Raw genomic sequence first — 19490 nt, 5'->3', positions numbered from 1 at the left:
CGGTAAATCTCTGACTCGGTAGAAATACGATCTAGCCTCCACCTAATCACATAAAGTAATACTCTCATAAATATAACTTTCAAGACTAGACTTAACCCTCTCTAGGAACCCTTAGAAGGGTAAAAGACCATTTTACCCCTCCTTTGGCTCAAAGGCCCTCATTGTTGACCAAACCCTAAAAGTCAACCAAAGTCAATGGTCAAACTTTGACCCGAATCGTCGAGTGCACTTGGGCAACTCGACGAGTCCATATGTGTCCACTAACTCCTAGTCTCACTTGGCATGTCGAGTCCCTCCCCTTGCTCGACGAGTCACACCTGGCATGAATTGCGGGGCTACCCCGACTCAACTCGCCGAGTCTCAAGATCAACTCGGCGAGTTGCGTCTTGAACTCCACTCCTCTAATTCCTCTCTGACTCACTGAGTTATTCCCCCAACTCGGTGAGTCTACTCGCTACGTGATTTACGGGAAACCCTAACCCTACTCGCCGAGTCTGATCTTTGGACTCGGCGAGTTCATGCCATGCAAAAAATCCATTGACCTCCTGAGGTCAGATGTATTCCTTAAACCGATAGATCTGACCTTCCCAAGCATGATAATCACGTAACGTTCAGACCTTGACACTCATATAACATCTAGATGGTCCTACTTGGTGATTTAGTCCCAAAAATAAACTCCTAAGTTCATGGCTCCCAAAATAACTCATAAAGCTCCAAGGGTTAAGGTGTCTGGACCTCTTTGAGTCCAGATCCAAAGCATAAATTCGAGAAGGGACCAATTGCTCCACATATCCATTCTCTAAAGGGGTTAGAAAACCCTAACTCTAAGAATCAACCCCAAAACCGAAGAAGAACTAAATAAATACCTCAAGATGAAGTTTATGAACTCTGTAATCACAAGATCCGCTCCTCCAACAAAATGTTCAAAAATGGCCTCTCCTCCCTCATAAATGCTCTAGATCTCTTAGGGTCTCTCTCTGGGGTTTGGTAGCCGTAAATGATGGCCATAAGGGCCTTTAAATAGGTGCCTAACCCGGGAAATTAGGGTTTCATTAAACAACGTGGACTCGCCGAGTCCGGTCATGAACCCGGATGAGAATCCACGACTCTACTCAGCGAGTCTAAGTACCAACTTGCTGAGTCCCTCTACAAACTACAAAACGAATGAATAAGAGTAATATACATGGGAATCCAAATGTTACAATGGTGGTGACACGATTTGGAGCAGGAGGGTTAGGATCGGGATCGAGATCTGGGGCAGAATCGAGAGACACAACCGATGTCATTGATGAGAGGCTACGAGAACTCATTGCAGCCGAGGTTACCAGGGACATCCTGGACGCAACCCCAGTCATTTTTGGAATGGTCAAGGAGGGTATTATGGAGATTATGGAGGAGAGACTCAGATCTTTCAAGACGGAGATGGCAGCAGGATAGATTAGGACCCGGACTCCCTTCTTCCGGGAGTTCAAGGCGTGTGGGGCGCTGGAATTCTTCGTGTTAGGGACCCCATTGTCAGCTGTCGCTGGGTAACAGATATTGATAATGCCCAACACACGAGCTCCTGCCCGGAAGTGGAAAAGGTTGGGTTTGCTTCATGTATGTTGAGAGACAGGGCTCGCGACTGGTGGGGCGAGGTTACCAGTCAGGTGGGGCCAGCAGGATTGGTCGAGATGTCATGGGCTGAGTTCGTTCGACGGTATGATTCGGAGTTTGCACTGCCTATTGAGCTGCAACGGCTAGTAAGGGAGTTTCATGATTTGCAACAGACCACCGAGACTGTGGTGGAAATCACCGCCAAGTTTCGAGTGCGAGCCTTATTGATTCCGCAGTATGCTACCGATGAGGAAATGAGGCGGACCCGATATCATTCCATGCTGAGGGATGATATCCGAGAGTTTGTGATTTTTACATGGTGCAAGAACCTAAACGAGATAGTGGAGAAGGCCCGTGAAAGGGAAATAGAGTTGGATACCCACACAAAGCGGAAGAATGATCAGGCACAGGCGGCGGGGGCTCAGGCTAAGAAGCCTAAGACCTCTGATTCTTCAAGTAAGGGCCAGCAAGGTCGGGGACGATGTGCTAAGTGTGGGAGATTCCATAATAGTCTGTGTTGGGTGAGTGGGATGACAGGATGTTACTCTTGTGGCTAGCCGGGCCACATGAGTAAAGACTGCGCTAAAAAGTGCTTGATATGTTTCCACTACAATCAGATAGGCCATAAAAAGGCCGAATGCCCTAGGTTGCAGGGAGGAGGAGGAACGGTGGCGGCGCCCGTACCCCCACCCTGAGGATCACCGATGGCCGCCCTGGCAAGGCGGATATTACGATAGTGAAGAGCCGTGCGTTCCAGCTGTCTACCGAGGAGGCTTGGGTTGCACTAGACGTCGTGACTGGTATGTATCTAATAATTTACTGCTTATTGTAATTGTATGTCTTATGTTTATATCATGGTTGTTCAGGAACCTTTTTAGTCAATGGTATGACTGCTCATATTTTGTTCGATTCGGGTGCTACCCAATTATTCGTGTCTCTTGTGCTTAGCAAGTAATTCTGGGACATGCCAGGGGCCCTGGACACCCACTCGAGGTTGAGATTGTAGCAGATCGCACTGTTAGTGTAGTGAGGGTGTATTGGGACTGTGTCCTGAATGTACTTGGGGAAAGATTTCGAGTCGACCTAGTTCCGATACCGTTACGGGGACTGAAGGTGATTATCAGGATGGATTGGCTGGGAGTCAATAGGGGCATGATCGATTGCGAGCGACAGTTGGTTCGGGTTCAAACTCGCAGTGGGGGAGAGCTGGTTATTGATGGTGAGGGGACCTCGTAGGGACCGACACTCTGTTCGGCTATGAGAGCAATGATGTTTCTTCAGCAGCGTTGGAGGCGGTTTCTGCATTATGTCGTGGATACAAGGGTAGGGCCCGCGACGGATGTGGGTAGTGTGCCAGTTGTCCAAGAATTTGGGACGTTTTCAGGAACCTTTTTAGTGTAATTGTGTGGCTTATGTTTATATCATGGTTGTTCAGGAACCTTTTTAGTCAATGGTATGACTGCTCATATTTTGTTCGATTCGGGTGCTACCCGATTATTCGTGTCTCTTGCGCTTAGCAAGTAATTCTGGGACATGCCAGGGGCCCGGGACACCCACTCGAGGTTGAGATTGTAGCAGATCGCACTGTTAGTGTAGTGAGGGTGTATCGGGACTGTGTCCTGAATGTACTTGGGGAAAGATTTCGAGTCGACCTAGTTCCGATACCGTTGCAGGGACTGAAGGTGATTGTCGGGATGGATTGGCTGGGAGTCAATAGGGGCATGATCGATTGCGAGCGACAGTTGGTTTGGGTTCAAACTCGCAGTGGGGGAGAGCTGGTTATTGATGGTGAGGGGACCTCGTAGGGACCGACACTCTGTTCGGCTGTGAGAGCAATGATGTTTCTTCAGCAGCGTTGGAGGCGGTTTCTGGATTATGTCGTGGATACAAGGGTAGGGCCCGCGACGGATGTGGGTAGTGTGCCAGTTGTCCAGGAATTTGGGATGTTTTCCCCGAAGAATTGCCAGGGGTGCCTCCGGAGAGACAAGTGGAGTTTCGTATTGACTTCGTACCAGGTGCCGCCCCAATAGCAAAGGCACCATATCGGTTGGCACCACCTGAGATGCAAGAGTTATTTGCGAAGCTTCAAGAACTGTTAGACTGTGGGTTAATTCGTCCAAGTAGCTCTCCATGGGGCGCACCGATCCTTTTCGTGAAAAAGAAAGACGGGACACACCCGATGTACATTGATTATAGGGAGCTGAACAAGCTGACAACGAAGAACCGCTATCCTTTTCCAAGGATCGACGATTTGTTTGATCAACTTCAAGGTGCATCTTGGTTCTCCAAGATTGATCTCAGGTCCGGGTATCATCAGATGAGGATTAGGGAAGAGGATATACTGGAGACAACTTTCAGAACTCGGTACAGGCATTATGAGTTTATGGTGATGCCATTCGTACTCACCAATTCTCCGATAGTATTCATGGACCTCATGAATAGGGTATGTAGACCGATGTTGGATCAGTCAGTGATCGTTTTTATCGATGATATCCTGGTTTACTCCAAAACCAGGGAGCAACACGAACAACATTTGAGGGAAGTACTGGAGACTTTGAGGGCGGAGAAACTCTATGCAAAGTTCTCCAAATATGACATATGGCTGCGGGAAGTGCAGTTTTTGGGGCATGTCATCAATCAAAAAGTTATTTCGGTTGATCCAGCAAAGGTGGAGGCGGTGATGCGATGGGGGGTACCGAGAAACGCCTCGGAAATCCGTAGCTTTCATGGTTTAATAGGATACTATCGGAGATTCGTCCATGAGTTCTCCAAGATTTCTATGCCATTGATGCATTTGACCAAGAAGAATGTGACTTTTCAGTGGGATGAGGGTCAGCATGAGGCTTTTGAGACTCTAAGGCAGAGATTATGCGAGGCTCCAATCCTCGTACTGCCTGAAGGATTGGACGATATGGTAGTATATTGTGATGCATCGATTTCAAGATTGGGTGCAGTGTTGATGCAATGAGGGCATGTGATTGCCTATGCCTTGAGGAAGTTACCCCACACATGACCTGGAACTAGGGGCGGTGGTGTTCGCCCTCAAGATTTGGAGACACTATCTGTATGGGGTGCGTTTACCATCTATACCGATCACAAGAGTCTAAAGTATTTGATGGATCAGCAGAACATTAATATGCAACAAAGGAGATGGTTGGACGTACTTAAAGATTATCATTACGAAATCCTGTATCACCTAGGGAAAGGCAACGTGGTGGCTGATGCCTTGAGTCGCAAGGCGACAGGTTCCCGGTTAGGGACATTTGTATGAGGATGACAGTGATGTCACCTTTGTTGGAAATGATCAGAGGGGCACAGGTGGAAGGGGCAAAGAAGGAAAACTAGAAATCAGAGAAAATACGGGGTCAGTATCCATTGTTCGTTAAGGATAGTCGCAACCTTTTGACTCAATGTGGACAACCTTTGGCAGGGGGAGTGAGGCAAAGGCTGTTGGAGGAGGCTCATAAGTCTAAGTTCTCTATACACTCGGGTGCAACAAAGATGTATAGAGACTTGAGGATTAGTTACTGGTGGCCCTACTAGAAATGAGAAATCGCTTGGTTCGTGGAGCGATGCTTGACGTGCAGGAAGGTGAAGGCTGAGCACTAGCGACCTCATGGAAAGGTTCAGCCGCTACCCATACCCATGTGGAAGTGGGAGGATATCACTATGGACTTTATTACGATGCTACTAAGGATGAAGAGGGGGTGGATGCCATATGGGTCATTGTTGATAGACTAACGAAGAGTTCCCATTTCATTCCAATCACCGAGAGCATATCCGCAGAAAAGTTAGCAGACATTTATGTTCGAGAAGTGGTGGCCAGGCACGGGGTGCCGGTGTCGGTGGTTTCTGATAGGGATGTTTGGTTTACATCCAGATTTTGGAAAAAGTGTCCCGAAGAACTGGGTACTCAGCTGCATTTCAGTATAGCATATCACCCTCAAACTAGGGATGGCAAAAAAACCCGAACCCGACGGTGAAACCCGATTCCCGAATTTTTCGGGTCGGGTCAGTACTATCGGGTATCGGGCCGGGTTTCGGGTTCTTATCGGGTATTTTTTCTGGGTTCGGGTCAGGGAGTGGGTTGTGTCTGCCCCGCCCCGAATATATATATATATATATATATATATATATATATATATATATATATATATATATATATATATATTAATATTACACTTCAGCCCTAACAATCGTTCACAAATCACACTTCTCACTCTTCTCTTCATCTTCTACTAATCTAGGTTACAGCCGAGACCGAGAGCCGACATTCCAAATCGACTGAAATCAAATCGCAAGCTACGAGCGAGCATGCGATAGACGATAGTGCGACCAATGGGCATTCCGCATTCGGGCAATGACAGACGATACGCAACCCACAAATCGAACGACTTTGTCTTCGATCGACACCACACAGTGACGGTGACGCTCACGCACAAGAAACAATCACCGGTAATCAATCATTGGGAATCGGTCGCATCTTTCTTTAATTCTCTTCATTTTTCTTGAAATTGAGCATATGTAATTGATCACTACTTGTATCTTTCTTCAATCGCTCACTGTGACCCTGTATCTTTTTCATTCCATGTGGTAATTTGAATTCTTGAAATTGAGCATATGTAATCGATCCCTACTGTAATCTGTATCTTTCTTTCCCTGTATCAATTTCTTATTTAGAAATCTGAATAACTTGTAAATATGAATCTAGGTTGGCCATTGAAAAGATTGGTGTTGAGATGAGATGAGATGGGAACAGTTTATGCGTCAACTTTTAGTTTTGCAGTTTCACTTTGACCCTTTCATCTTGAAGAATCTTTTTTGTGTACCTTAGAAACCCATTCTTGAATGTCGACACCTGATCAAAATAATTAAAAAAAAAAAAAACTAATCCTGTTAAATTTTATCAAATCTTGGATGATATTGCTAAAGTTATACCTAAAGGGCATCGTTATCTTCTAAGGAGTTTAAATAAAGTTCCTTATGCCAAGGGAATGTTGTGGATTCCTAATAAAACACACTTTTGGTGTAGTATAATTTTACGCATCCTACAATCCTACTGTAATCTGTATCTTTCTTTCCCTGTATCAATTTCTTAAAATCAATTTCTTATTTAGAAATCTGAATAATGTTTTGATTTTTGAACCTTTAGAATCTGTATCTTTTTCATTTGTGTGGTTAAGAATAATGCCCTGATAGGTAAACTAATATTTTTCAGGAAATATGAATTCAACTAGTCAAAATCATGCTCCAACTGCAAGTAGTCAAGATGTGGGAGGTTCGGGTTCTAATCAACAAAATACTGATTCTGTGGATCAACAAGATGGAACAAATATTAATGATACAGTTTTTGATGAAGATGGAGATGAAGTTGTTGGTTCGAAAAGGGCAACACGTTCACCGGCATGGCAACATTTTATAAAATTTAAATTGAATGATGAAGTTAAAGCAAGATGTAAACATTGCTCTAAAGTGTTGGGTGCAGATAGCAAGAATGGCACAAAACATTTACTTGCACATTATCAGCGTTTTTTACACAAACCTTTTCCAGATATTCGTCAATCTATCTTGGTGCAAGAAAAAAAGAAATTAGATGGTACTACAACGCATGTTTCAAATTATACATTTAATGCTGATACTTCTAGGAAGGATTTGGCTGAAATGATTATTGTGCATGAGTATCCGCTTTCAATTGTAGAGCATCATGGATTTAGGAAGTTTGTGGGAGGTCTTCAACCTTTGTTTAAGGTTCCTTGTCGAAACACCATCAAGGATGACATCAAAAGAATTTATGATTACGAAAGGGATAAAACTATGAGTTTGTTAGCAAAGACCAAAAGCAGAATTGCAGTTACTACTGATATGTGGACATCTAATCATAAAAAAAAGGATTTATGGCAATGACAGCACATTTTGTAGATCAAAACTGGAACTTGCAAAGCAGAATTATGAGGTATATTATACTTATTTAACTACAATTTATACGTACTTATTATTTATATGTTAATATTAACATATATATTTATATATTCTTAAACAGGTTTATTTACGTGCCTTGTCCGCATACATCTGATGTTCTTACCGATATACTTTATGCTACTTTGTGTGATTGGAATCTTGATAGGAAAGTTTCAACTCTTACTGTGGATAATTGCACCACAAATGATGCAATTATCAGGATATTATTTGAGAAACTTCCTCTAAAATCACTAATGATGAATGGTGATTTGTTTCATATGCGTTGCTGCGCACATATTCTCAATCTTATTGTCCAAGATGGCTTGTCTCTCATTAAATTTGAGATTGAGAGAATCAGAGAGAGTGTTGCATTTTGGTCTGCATCACCAAAGAGGGAGCAAAATTTTGTGACAGCAGCAGAACAGTTAGGAATACCATACTCAAAGAAGTTGATACTTGACTGCAAGACACGGTGGAACTCTACTTTCTTAATGTTGAGTGTTGCTATAAGCTACAAAGAGGTTTTCGATCGGGTAAAGACAAGAGACTATAAGTATACATGTTTTCCTACAGAAAAGGATTGGGAGTTGGCTAGTGAGATTTGTGAAAGATTACAACTTTTTTATGAGGTGACTGTTATGTTCTCTGGTTCAAAGTATCCTACAGCTAATGTTTTCTTTCCTTTGATATGTGAGATTGGGTATTCTTTGCGTGAGTGGACGAAATCTCCTATTGAGGAGATTAAGATGATGGCTGACCAAATGGTTTCTAAGTTCAATAAGTATTGGTCTGTAATTCATGGGGTAATGGGAATGGTAGCGGTTTTAGATCCACGATACAAATTAAATTTTGTGGAGTTACTTTTTCCTGTGCTTTATGGAGAAGAAAAGGCAAAGATTGAATTTCAAAATTTGGAGGCGTTTGTCCAAACTTTGTTTCAAGAGTACGTGTCAAGTAATGCATCTAAAAAAAGGAAGAGTGAAGGTATTATATTCTTCTTATTGTTTGTATAATAAATAGATCATATCTTAAATTATTAACATTTTTATAATAAACATTAGGTTTTTATGGTGGTTCAGTTCCTGGTTCATCTTCATTTGGTTCTAGTATCTCTTCCGGTCATCGTGTTGGATTCAAAAAGCTCTTATCGGATATTGCTTCTATTACTAGAGATGATGATGAAGCAGGAGGTATGAGTGAGTTGGATAACTACTTGAAGGAGAAATTGTTGCCTAAAGATATGGAACTTGATTTGTTGGCATGGTGGAAAACAAATGGGATTAAGTACCCGACACTACAAAGGATAGCTAAAGATATATTAGCTATTCCTGTTTCCACTGTTGCCTCGGAATCAGCTTTCAGCACTAGTGGAAGATTAGTAAGTCCTCATCGTAGTCGACTTCATCCAAAGACATTGGAGGCTTTAATGTGTGCTCAAAGTTGGTTGTTGAATGAAATTCGAGGTAGTATACTATTTTATATTAATTATATGAAATTGTGATTTTTATTTGAATATTAATAATATTAATTTTATGCAGCAACTTGTTCTGAAGAGACCGACGCATATTGTCGTTCTGTTGAATTTGATTATGATGTGGAAGAGGTAAAACGACACTTCTAAAAATATTAATTTTATATCATTTCCATGATTTTGTTTGATTTTGAGTTTGTTTAATATTTTGTAGGAAAACACTAAAGAAAGCGGGACAACAAGTTTGGATGATTTTGTTTGATTTTGAGTTTGTAACTTTGTTTTAATGTTAATTGGTAATGTATTATTATGATGAATTAGTTTTTCATGTTGTATACTTGGATGTTTTGGTTGGTTGGTTGATGTTACAATATTAGACTATTAGTAATTTCTATTTGGTTAAATGATTTAAGAACTTATTTTGTATTTTAAGCCTATGCAACGTCTTAATTTATCATTATGTATTTATAGTTTTTCCTTTTTTTTTCCTGCCATATTTCGGGTTATAGGGTCGGGTTATCGGGTAATTATCGGGTTTCGGGTTTAGGGTTGGGTTCGGGGAAAGTTTCAGCCCCGACGGGGCGCCCCGATAAGAAACCCGTCGGGTATCGGGTCGGGTTCGGGTACATGTGTGAAAATCGGGTTCGGGTTTGGGACACTATGCCCCGCCCCGAACCCGCCCCATTGCCATTCCTAAGCAGAATTATGAGGTATATTATAATTATTTAACTACAATTTATACGTACTTATTATTTATATGTTAATATTAACATATATATTTATATATTCTTAAACAGGTTTATTTACGTGCCTTGTCCGCATACATCTGATGTTCTTGCCGACATACTTTATGCTACTTTGTGTGATTGGAATCTTGATAGGAAAGTTTCAACTCTTACTGTGGATAATTGCACCACAAATGATGCAATTATCAGGATATTATTAGAGAAACTTCCTCTAAAATCACTAATGATGAATGGTGATTTGTTTCATATGCGTTGCTGCGCACATATTCTCAATCTTATTGTCCAAGATGGCTTATCTCTCATTAAATATGAGATTGAGAGAATCAGAGAGAGTGTTGCATTTTGGTCTGCATCACCAAAGAGGGAGCAAAATTTTGTGACAGCAGCAGAACAGTTGGGAATACCATACTCAAAGAAGTTGATACTTGACTGCAAGACACGGTGGAACTCTACATTCTTGATGTTGAGTGTTGCTATAAGCTACAAAGAGGTTTTCGATCGGGTAAAGACAAGAGACTATAAGTATACATGTTTTCCTACAGAAAAGGATTGGGAGTTGGCTAGTGAGATTTGTGAAAGATTACAACTTTTTTATGAGGTGACTGTTATGTTCTCTGGTTCAAAGTATCCTACAGCTAATGTTTTCTTTCCTTTGATATGTGAGATTGGGTATTCTTTGCGTGAGTGGACGAAATCTCCTATTGAGGAGATTAAGATGATGGCTGACCAAATGGTTTCTAAGTTCAATAAGTATTGGTCTGTAATTCATGGGGTAATGGGAATGGCAGCGATTTTAGATCCACGATACAAATTAAAGTTTGTGGAGTTACTTTTTCCTGTGCTTTATGGAGAAGAAAAGGCAAAGATTGAATTTCAAAATTTGGAGGCGTTTGTCCAAACTTTGTTTCAAGAGTACGTGTCAAGTAATGCATCTAAAAAAAGGAAGAGTGAAGGTATTATATTCTTCTTATTGTTTGTATAATAAATAGATCATATCTTAAATTATTAACATTTTTATAATAAACATTAGGATTTTATGGTGGTTCAGTTCCTGGTTCATCTTCATTTGGTTCTAGTTGTTGGGTTTTAGCCATAAGAACTTTCCTATGTGCGCATGCAAAACCCTATTGCTTGGATCTAGGCTTTCTAATAAACATGCTTTTGAATCCAAGACTTCTAATGGCTAATTAGGTTAAACAACAATATTAAAACAGATCTAGAATCATACCTTTGAATCCCTTGTTGATCTTGTTTGTCTTGGAGCTTCTAGAGTCACCATTGTCACTCCTCTAATGGCTTAGAAACACCAATAGCAAGCAAGATGATTTAGGAGAGTGGAGAGGGAATGGAATTCGACCAGAGGTTCCTTTCTTCAGGTTCTACAAGGTTGTACACGAATTCCCCATCCCAAGGGCCTATTTATACCTTTAGACTCCTTAAGGGTTTCACCCTAAACCCTAATTGGATAATCTTCTCTTAAGGCTATCCAAATCCATTCCATAGATAAGCCTATGGACGATTTTAGCTTATCTAAAGCTCTTAGAATCCGTCCAAGGTGTATCCTAATGGATTTCTAGTCTAAAGTCTAACTATCAAACAACTGACAGTTTATACCCTCTTATTTAATTAATCTCTTTAAGTCACCAAATTAATACCAATTAATTTATGACTTATATTAATCAAATAGCCATATATTATTCCTTTATAATATTTACTCTCTCTTAACAAATCATCCTTCAAGTTGCTATGGTGAAGGCAACCCAAAAGGACCATGCACAACCGAATATAGTTATAGCCTTAGACACTATTCCAACAGTCTCCCACTTGGATAAGTCTAGTAACTATACAAGTACAATACGGTTCGCAATCGTAGCTCTCAAAGACGTTGTCAACTCTGATCTAATCAATCCTGTCCTTTAGATAAGGGATCGTACAGTCCTCTGTTAGATATCATGCTGACAATCCTATGGAATGGTTAGTCTAGCATTTAGATTTCTCGATCTTCGATTTATTTGACATAGAACTTAATCGAACACATCAATTCAGTTCTGACCGGGCCCGGCACATAAGTCAAATAAAATCATCGAGTGGCCAAGATATCTCTTCTATCCACTTAGGATAAAATTTACAGATAAACTTCGACTTATATGCATTTACTTATTCATTAACCAACTATACACAACAATGCGTTTTATAACATCAAGTTACTGATGCGTTTTCGCATTATCAATGCACAATCAATTAACAAATAATAAACCATATATCTAGGTTTTAAGACCATATGATATTATCGTCTTGCGATCACCTTTTATATCGTATTCCATAAGGTGATTTCAGCAAGCGCGGGTTTATTCCAATGCTCAAAACCAGTTCATAAGCACTCATGAACGTTGCAGCAACCCTTGCCATGTCTAACACCATTTAGACATTCTACACACCAATTCATGACAATCTTCATTCATATCTACTCCCAACATATGAACGATTGTGGACCATTTGAATAATTCGATTATTCCTAATAAACTCAATTATTCTGGAAGTCAAAACATGCAAAGTGAAACAATAGTTAAACAACTAACATGTGACAGTAACTTTACTCATAAATAAAACTCCTTTATTTAATCATCAAATGTTAATTACATTTATCTATTATACGTTTCTAATACTATCTAATCTATACTAATATCATCCTTCAGCCCAATACTCCTAGCATGCTGCAAGTGCTTAACCCTACTCAGTCCCTTCGTAAGCGGGTCTGCTGGGTTATCTTCTGATGATATCCTCTTCACTACGAGTTGTCCTTCTTCTACACGATGTCTAATGAAGTGATATTTTCTGTCGATATGTCGAGATCTACCATGATCCCTCGGTTCCTTGGTCAAGGCAACCGCACCTTCGTTATCACAGAAAATCTCCATGGGCTCCTTTATGGCCGGCACAACTCCAAGATCACCAATGAAGTTCTTCAGCCATATTGCCTCCTTCGATGCTTCGCTCGCTGCGATGTACTCTGATTCGCACGTTGAATCAGCTACGGTTTCCTGCTTGGAACTTTTCCATGTCACTGCTCCTCCATTTAGGGTAAAAACCCAGCCCGACTGCGAACGATAGTTGTCCCTGTCGGTCTGAAAGCTGGCGTCACTATACCCTCGCACCTTCAAGTCATCACTCCCTCCAAGGACTAAGAACCATTCTTTCGTCCTCCGAAGGTACTTAAGGATGTTCTTCACCGTAATCCAATGTGCTTTGCCAGGGTTCCCTTGATATCTGCTAACCATGCTCAAAGCGAAGGCTACATCAGGGCGAGTACAAGTCATAACGTACATGATTGAGCCAACTGCGGAAGCGTATGGTACTCGGCTCATTTATGCTATCTTAGCTTCGGTACTCGGACTTTGAGTCTTACTCAACTTGGCATTTCCTTGTATCGGTAGTTCTCCCTTCTTTGAGTTTTCCATACTAAAACGTTTTAGTACCTTCTCCAAGTAAGTATTCTGACTAAGTCCAATTAGTCTCTTACTTCTTTCTCTTACTATCCTTATTCCCAAAATGTAAGAAGCCTCTCCGAGGTCCTTCATAGCGAAGCACTTCCCGAGCCAGGACTTAACCTCCTGCAGAGTCGGGATGTCGTTTCCTATGAGTAATATGTCATCGACATATAGAACGAGGAAGCTTACTATACTCCCACTGGCTTTGACATATACACAAGATTCGTCTTCGCTTCGTACAAATCGAAACTCTTTGACTTTCTCATCGAAGCAAGGATTCCATCTGCGAGACGCTTGCTTAAGTCCATAAATGGACTTCTCAAGCTTACACACTCTATTCGGAAGCTTCGGATCCACAAACCCCTCTAGCTGAGCCATGTAAACATCCTCAGCCAACTTTCCGTTAAGGAAAGCGGTCTTGACATCCATTTGCCAAATCTCATAATCATGAAATGCGGCAATTGCTTGCATCACTCTAATAGATTTAATCTTCGCAACTGGTGAGAAGGTCTCATCATAGTCAACTCCGGGAGTTTGAGTAAAGCCCTTCGCAACCAATCGCGCCTTATATGTGTGTACGTTCCCATCCACATCGGTCTTCTTCTTGAAGATCCACTAGCACCCTACGGTCTTACGTTCGGGCACGTAATCAACCAAATTCCAAACTTGGTTATCGTACATGGATTGGGTCTCGCTATCCATCGCGTCTTTCCATTTTCCAGACTCCGGGCCGGCCATGGCTTCCTCATAGCTATTAGGTTCATCAAGATTTACTAGTGTACCATCACTAATATACGTGTCCCCTTCGGTAGTAATATGAAAACCACAAAACTGGGGATGAACTCTAACTCTATCGGAACGTCTAAGAGGTAAGGATTCGTCAATCAGTTCAACCGGAGTTTCCTCCTCGGGTTGAATGCCAGCGGTAGAGGTTCCTTCATCTATCGATTCTTGAATCTCTTCAAGTTCGATTTGCCTCCCACTGTCTCCTTGGCTTATGAGTTCTCGCTCTCGGAAAACTCCTCTCCTCGCAACAAAGATAACATTATCTTTTGGTCTATAGAAGAGATATCCAAAGGAAGTTTGCGGGTAGCCGATGAAAATACATCGCTCACTTCGAGGTTCAAGCTTGTCGTGAGTATCTCGTCTTACGAAAGCCTCGCAACCCCAAACCTTGATATGTGCCAACGAGGGAGCTTTCCCCGTCCACATCTCGTGAGGTGTTTTGGCAACCTTCTTAGTAGGGACTCGGTTAAGGATATGGGCGGCAGTCTCTAAGGCATACCCCCAAAAGAAGATAGGTAGTGAAGCACGACTCATCATAGAGCGAACCATATCCAATAAGGTTCGATTACGCCTTTCTGCCACACCATTTAACTGCGGTGTCCTAGGAGGCGTCAATTGTGAAACTATTCCACACTCCTTGAGATAATCCTGGAATTCAAGACTTAGGTACTCTCCTCCTCGATCGGATCGAAGCATCTTGATTTTCCTGCCCAATTGATTCTCCACTTCATTCTTGAACTCTTTGAACTTTTCAAAGGTTTCTGACTTTTGCTTGATTAAATAGATATACCCATATCTACTATAATCATCGGTAAAAGTCACATAGAAGCGGTTCCCATCCTTCGTGGTTGATCTAAAAGGTCCACATACATCGGTATGTATTAGGTCTAATAGTCCCTCACCCCTTTCACAAGTACTCGTGAAGGGTGACTTAGTCATCTTTCCAAGTAAACAAGACTCGCATGTGTCATCTTCCCTAAGGTCGAATGACTCCAACACTCCATCCTTTTGGAGTTGGGCTATGCGTTTCTTGTTGACATGTCCAAGACGACAATGCCACAAGGATGCTTTATCCATACTAGTGGAAGAATAAATATTCAAAACATCATTTCCTAAGTTATCAACAATCATAACAGTTTCATATATTCCATTACATGGTATAGCTTCAAAGTAAAAGACACCATTTAGATAAGCCAAAATAGAACCATTCTGATTATTAAAAGAAAATCTAAATCCTTGTCTATATAAACCATGAAATGAAATGATGTTTCTAGCCATTTCTGGCGAATAGCAACAATTGTTCAAATCTAAAACTAAACTATTCTTAAGCACTAAAGAATACACTCCAATCTTGGTCACAGGCGACGATCTTCTGTTCCCCATGATTAGATTGATCCTTCCTTGCTCCACATCCCTACTTCTTCTTAGTCCCTGCACATTAGAACAAATGTGATAACCACAACCGGTGTCAAGAACCCAAGAAATAGCATGATTAGAATCGTTAGATTTGATTGCATATATACCTGCCAAAGATGGCTTGATCTTTCCTTCCTTGATGGCTTGCAGGTAATCTGGGCAGCTTCTCTTCCAATGTTCTATCTTGTGGCAGTGTTGGCATTCTGCCTCCTTTGGGTTAGATCAGGGCTTAGAGGGATCAACTTTGGTCCCACTAGAAGAGGAACCATCTCGGGCTTTCACCTTTCGATAGTTATTTGCAGAAGCTTTCCTCTTCTTTCCCATCCCTTGACCAATAGCCAAGACAGGAGCAGCGGATGGATTGGGAGTTGGTGCAACAGACTTGTCCTTGAAATTGCTCTCAGCAACCCTCAAGAGACCTTGGAGTTTACTAAGAGTGACTTCCTCTTTGTTCATGTGGTAGGTCATCCTAAATTGATTGTAAATCGGAGGCAAAGAGTGAAGCACCATGTCGATCGCCAAGTCTTCGCCGAAGTCAACATTTAACTTGCGAAGGCGGTCGACATACCTTTGCATCTTTTGCAAGTGCACGGTAAGAGATTCTCCATGACCCATCTTGGCGGAAATCATGTTAGTGAAGATCTCGTAACGCTCTTGTCTCGCGTTTTGGTGGTACCTCTCCAACAAGTCTTGATGCATTTTGTATGGATACATGTCCTCGTAGGACTTTTGGAATTCGGAGTTCATGGTGGTGATCATGATGCAATGTACCTTCGTTGCATCTCGCTCATGAGTTTCAAAGGCGGTGATTTCGGCAGGAGTAGTAACTTCGGGGTTGATTTTCTTGAGCTTCTCATCGAGGACATACTCTTTATCCTCATAGCGAGCAATGGTGCGAATGTATCTTATCCATTCGCCAAAGTTCGTTCCATCGAAGGTGACCTTTTGGCAAAGGCTCATCATCGTGAAAGAACTAGCAGCAGCGTTGTTTGCGTTTGACATCTATAGAAAGGACAAAGATTGATTAGAATAAGAATCCCTAATTATCACCCAATAAGAAAAATTAGGGCTAGGATCCAACAATAACATTTACATACTAGAAAAGGGATGCCGTAATCTATCATGCAAATAAATTGAAGGTAAGTGAATGACGATTCACTAATTCTCCATCACAAAACTTAAAGTTTTAGTCCTAAGTGTTTTTGAGAATTCCTAGATTCGGATGAGATTCATTGAACTATTCAATGGCATGTTTAAATCTCGATATGCCCCTCTTGTTTGTGACTGGGATGCCGAGGATCACAAAGCGGGTGTGAATTACCATGCAAATTCACATGGTGCCTTCATTGTAACGATCACCTATTCGATGTGCCGGTAAACCACACACGCTCCATCGAACTATGATGAACAATGAATCACCCTTTGCCACCTTCGCTTAGAACCAATTAGTGTGCCGGTAAACCACACACGCTCCACTAACATCTTAGCAAGGTGCAAAGTGTAATTTCATGGGATTGCATCAATTCACTTTTCCTAAAGTAACTAAGATTGGGAAATTTAAAAAAAAAAAAAATTTAGTTACTTCGTATTTCTTATCATACTTTTAATGAGAGGATGAGGTTGCCCTATCCTACCCGTTCGGCTAACGACCCTCCACCAATCAAGCAAGCGGTGGGTGTGAGTGTACACCCATTAAGCGCCATTTTATAGGCCGCAACCTTATACCCACCTTATAGATCGGTTTCGTGAATGAGGCCTACTAGCGGTAAGACTAGCATTTAGTTATACATATATATATTAATCTAGTAATATCATATAAGTATAGGGTTACATTTTAAACTTTTCATAATTTAGGGTTTGAAATTTAAGATGTCTAAATTAAAACTTTTAATCACAAATATAAATTTCAAAACTTTAGGGTAGGTTTTAAACATTTAAAACATGAAGGATCAAATAACAAATAATTCCAATTAACAATTAATATTCTAATTATCTTTATTTGATTTATCTTGATTTCTTTGAAGATAATTACCAAAATAATTAACCATTATCATATAAGGAAATTAAATATTTTATTGGATGATAAATATCTTTAATTAGATCAAGATAATAGTCATATTTATCAAAAAATCGGATTTACATTGATCTAATATGATTAAGGTAAGTTTCCATAAGATAATTATGAAAAAATCCCGAATCTGGCCATTCCTGACGCCTAGACTCGCCGAGTGCACAAGGGGACTCGCCGAGTCAGGCCTACTCGACGAGTCCACCTTGGAACTCGACGAGTCAGTGACTCAAAACCCAAAAAATCGAATTTTGCAGGTTTGTTTCAGTTAATTAAGCAACAATTTAAAGAAAACCAATCTAGGCTCTGATACCACTGTTGGGTTTTAGCCATAAGAACTTTCCTATGTGCGCATGCAAAACCCTATTGCTTGGATCTAGGCTTTCTAATAAACATGTTTTTGAATCCAAGACTTCTAATGGCTAATTAGGTTAAACAACAATATTAAAACAGATCTAGAATCATACCTTTGAATCCCTTGTTGATCTTGTTTGTCTTGGTGCTTCTAGAGTCACAATTGTCACTCCTCTAATGGCTTACAAACACCAATAGCAAGCAAGATAATTTAGGAGAGTGGAGAGGGAATGGAATTCGACCAGAGGTTCCTTTCTTCAGGTTCTACAAGGTTGTACACGAATTCCCCATCCCAAGGGCCTATTTATACCTTTAGACTCCTTAAGGGTTTCACCCTAAACCCTAATTGGATAATCTTCTCTTAAGGCTATCCAAATCCATTCCATAGATAACCCTATGGACGATTTTAGCTTATCTAAAGCTCTTAGAATACGTCCAAGGTGTATCCTAATGGATTTCTAGTCTAAAGTCTAACTATCAAACAATTGACAGTTTATACCCTCTTATTTAATTAATCTCTTTAAGTCACCAAATTAATACCAATTAATTTATGACTTATATTAATCAAATAGCCATATATTATTCCTTTATAATATTTACTCTCTCTTAACAAATCATCCTTCAAGTTGCTATGGTGAAGGCAACCCAAAAGGACCATGCACAACCGAATATAGTTATAGCCTTAGACACTATTCCAACACTAGTATCTCTTCCGGTCATCGTGTTGGATTCAAAAAGCTCTTATCGGATATTGCTTCTATTACTAGAGATGATGATGAATCAGGAGGTATGAGTGAGTTGGATAACTACTTGAAGGAGAAATTGTTGCCTAAAGATATGGAACTTGATTTGTTGGCATGGTGGAAAACAAATGGGATTAAGTACCCGACACTACAAAGGATAGCTAAAGATATATTAGCTATTCCTGTTTCCACTGTTACCTCGGAATCAGCTTTCAGCACTAGTGGAAGATTAGTAAGTCCTCATCGTAGTCGACTTCATCCAAAGACATTGGAGGCTTTAATGTGTGCTCAAAGTTGGTTGTTGAATGAAATTCGAGGTAGTATACTATTTTATATTAATTATATGAAATTGTGATTTTTATTTGAATATTAATAATATTAATTTTATGCAGCAACTTGTTCTGAAGAGACCGACGCATATTGTCGTTCTGTTGAATTTGATTATGATGTGGAAGAGGTAAAACGACACTTCTAAAAATATTAATTTTATATCATTTCCATGATTTTGTTTGATTTTGAGTTTGTTTAATATTTTGTAGGAAAACACTAAAGAAAGCGGGACAACAAGTTTGGATGATTTTGTTTGATTTTGAGTTTGTAACTTTGTTTTAATGTTAATTGGTAATGTATTATTGTGATTAATTAGTTTTTCATGTTGTATACTTGGATGTTTTGGTTGGTTGGTTGATGTTACAATATTAGACTATTAGTAATTTCTATTTGGTTAAATGATTTAAGAACTTATTTTGTATTTTAAGCCTATGCAACGTCTTAATTTATCATTATGTATTTATAGTTTTTCCTTTTTTTTTCCTGCCATATTTCGGGTTATAGGGTCGGGTTATCGGGTAATTATCGGGTTTC

At 40.4% G+C, this 19490-nt stretch overlaps 1 protein-coding gene across 1 annotated transcript; it reads left to right on the top strand.

The window, feature by feature from the left end:
- Positions 1–9730: 9730 nt before the first annotated feature.
- On the top strand, positions 9731–19213 carry LOC145010698 (zinc finger BED domain-containing protein RICESLEEPER 2-like). The gene is made up of 6 exons (XM_078969206.1): positions 9731–9735; positions 9823–10724; positions 10802–10854; positions 18622–18943; positions 19019–19083; positions 19166–19213. Exons 1-6 carry the CDS (start codon positions 9731–9733, stop codon positions 19211–19213), a joined length of 1395 nt encoding a protein of 464 aa, XP_078825332.1.
- Positions 19214–19490: the final 277 nt, after the last annotated feature.

This window comes from Lactuca saligna, chromosome 8 (genome assembly GCF_052625555.1).
Source record: "Lactuca saligna cultivar CGN05327 chromosome 8, ASM5262555v1, whole genome shotgun sequence".
NCBI classification, from domain to species: domain Eukaryota; kingdom Viridiplantae; phylum Streptophyta; class Magnoliopsida; order Asterales; family Asteraceae; genus Lactuca; species Lactuca saligna.
The sequence above is the reverse complement of the archived record's forward strand: the minus strand, read 5'-3'. Positions and strand labels throughout refer to the sequence as shown.

Bases quoted from the DNA above. Each gene is read 5' to 3' on its own strand.
- LOC145010698 (XM_078969206.1), top strand. The intron at 10,855-18,621 runs GTTTTAGCCATA...GGATTCAAAAAG, and splicing joins CATTTGGTTCTAGTTGTTGG to CTCTTATCGGATATTGCTTC. The intron at 19,084-19,165 runs GTAAAACGACAC...AATATTTTGTAG, and splicing joins TTGATTATGATGTGGAAGAG to GAAAACACTAAAGAAAGCGG.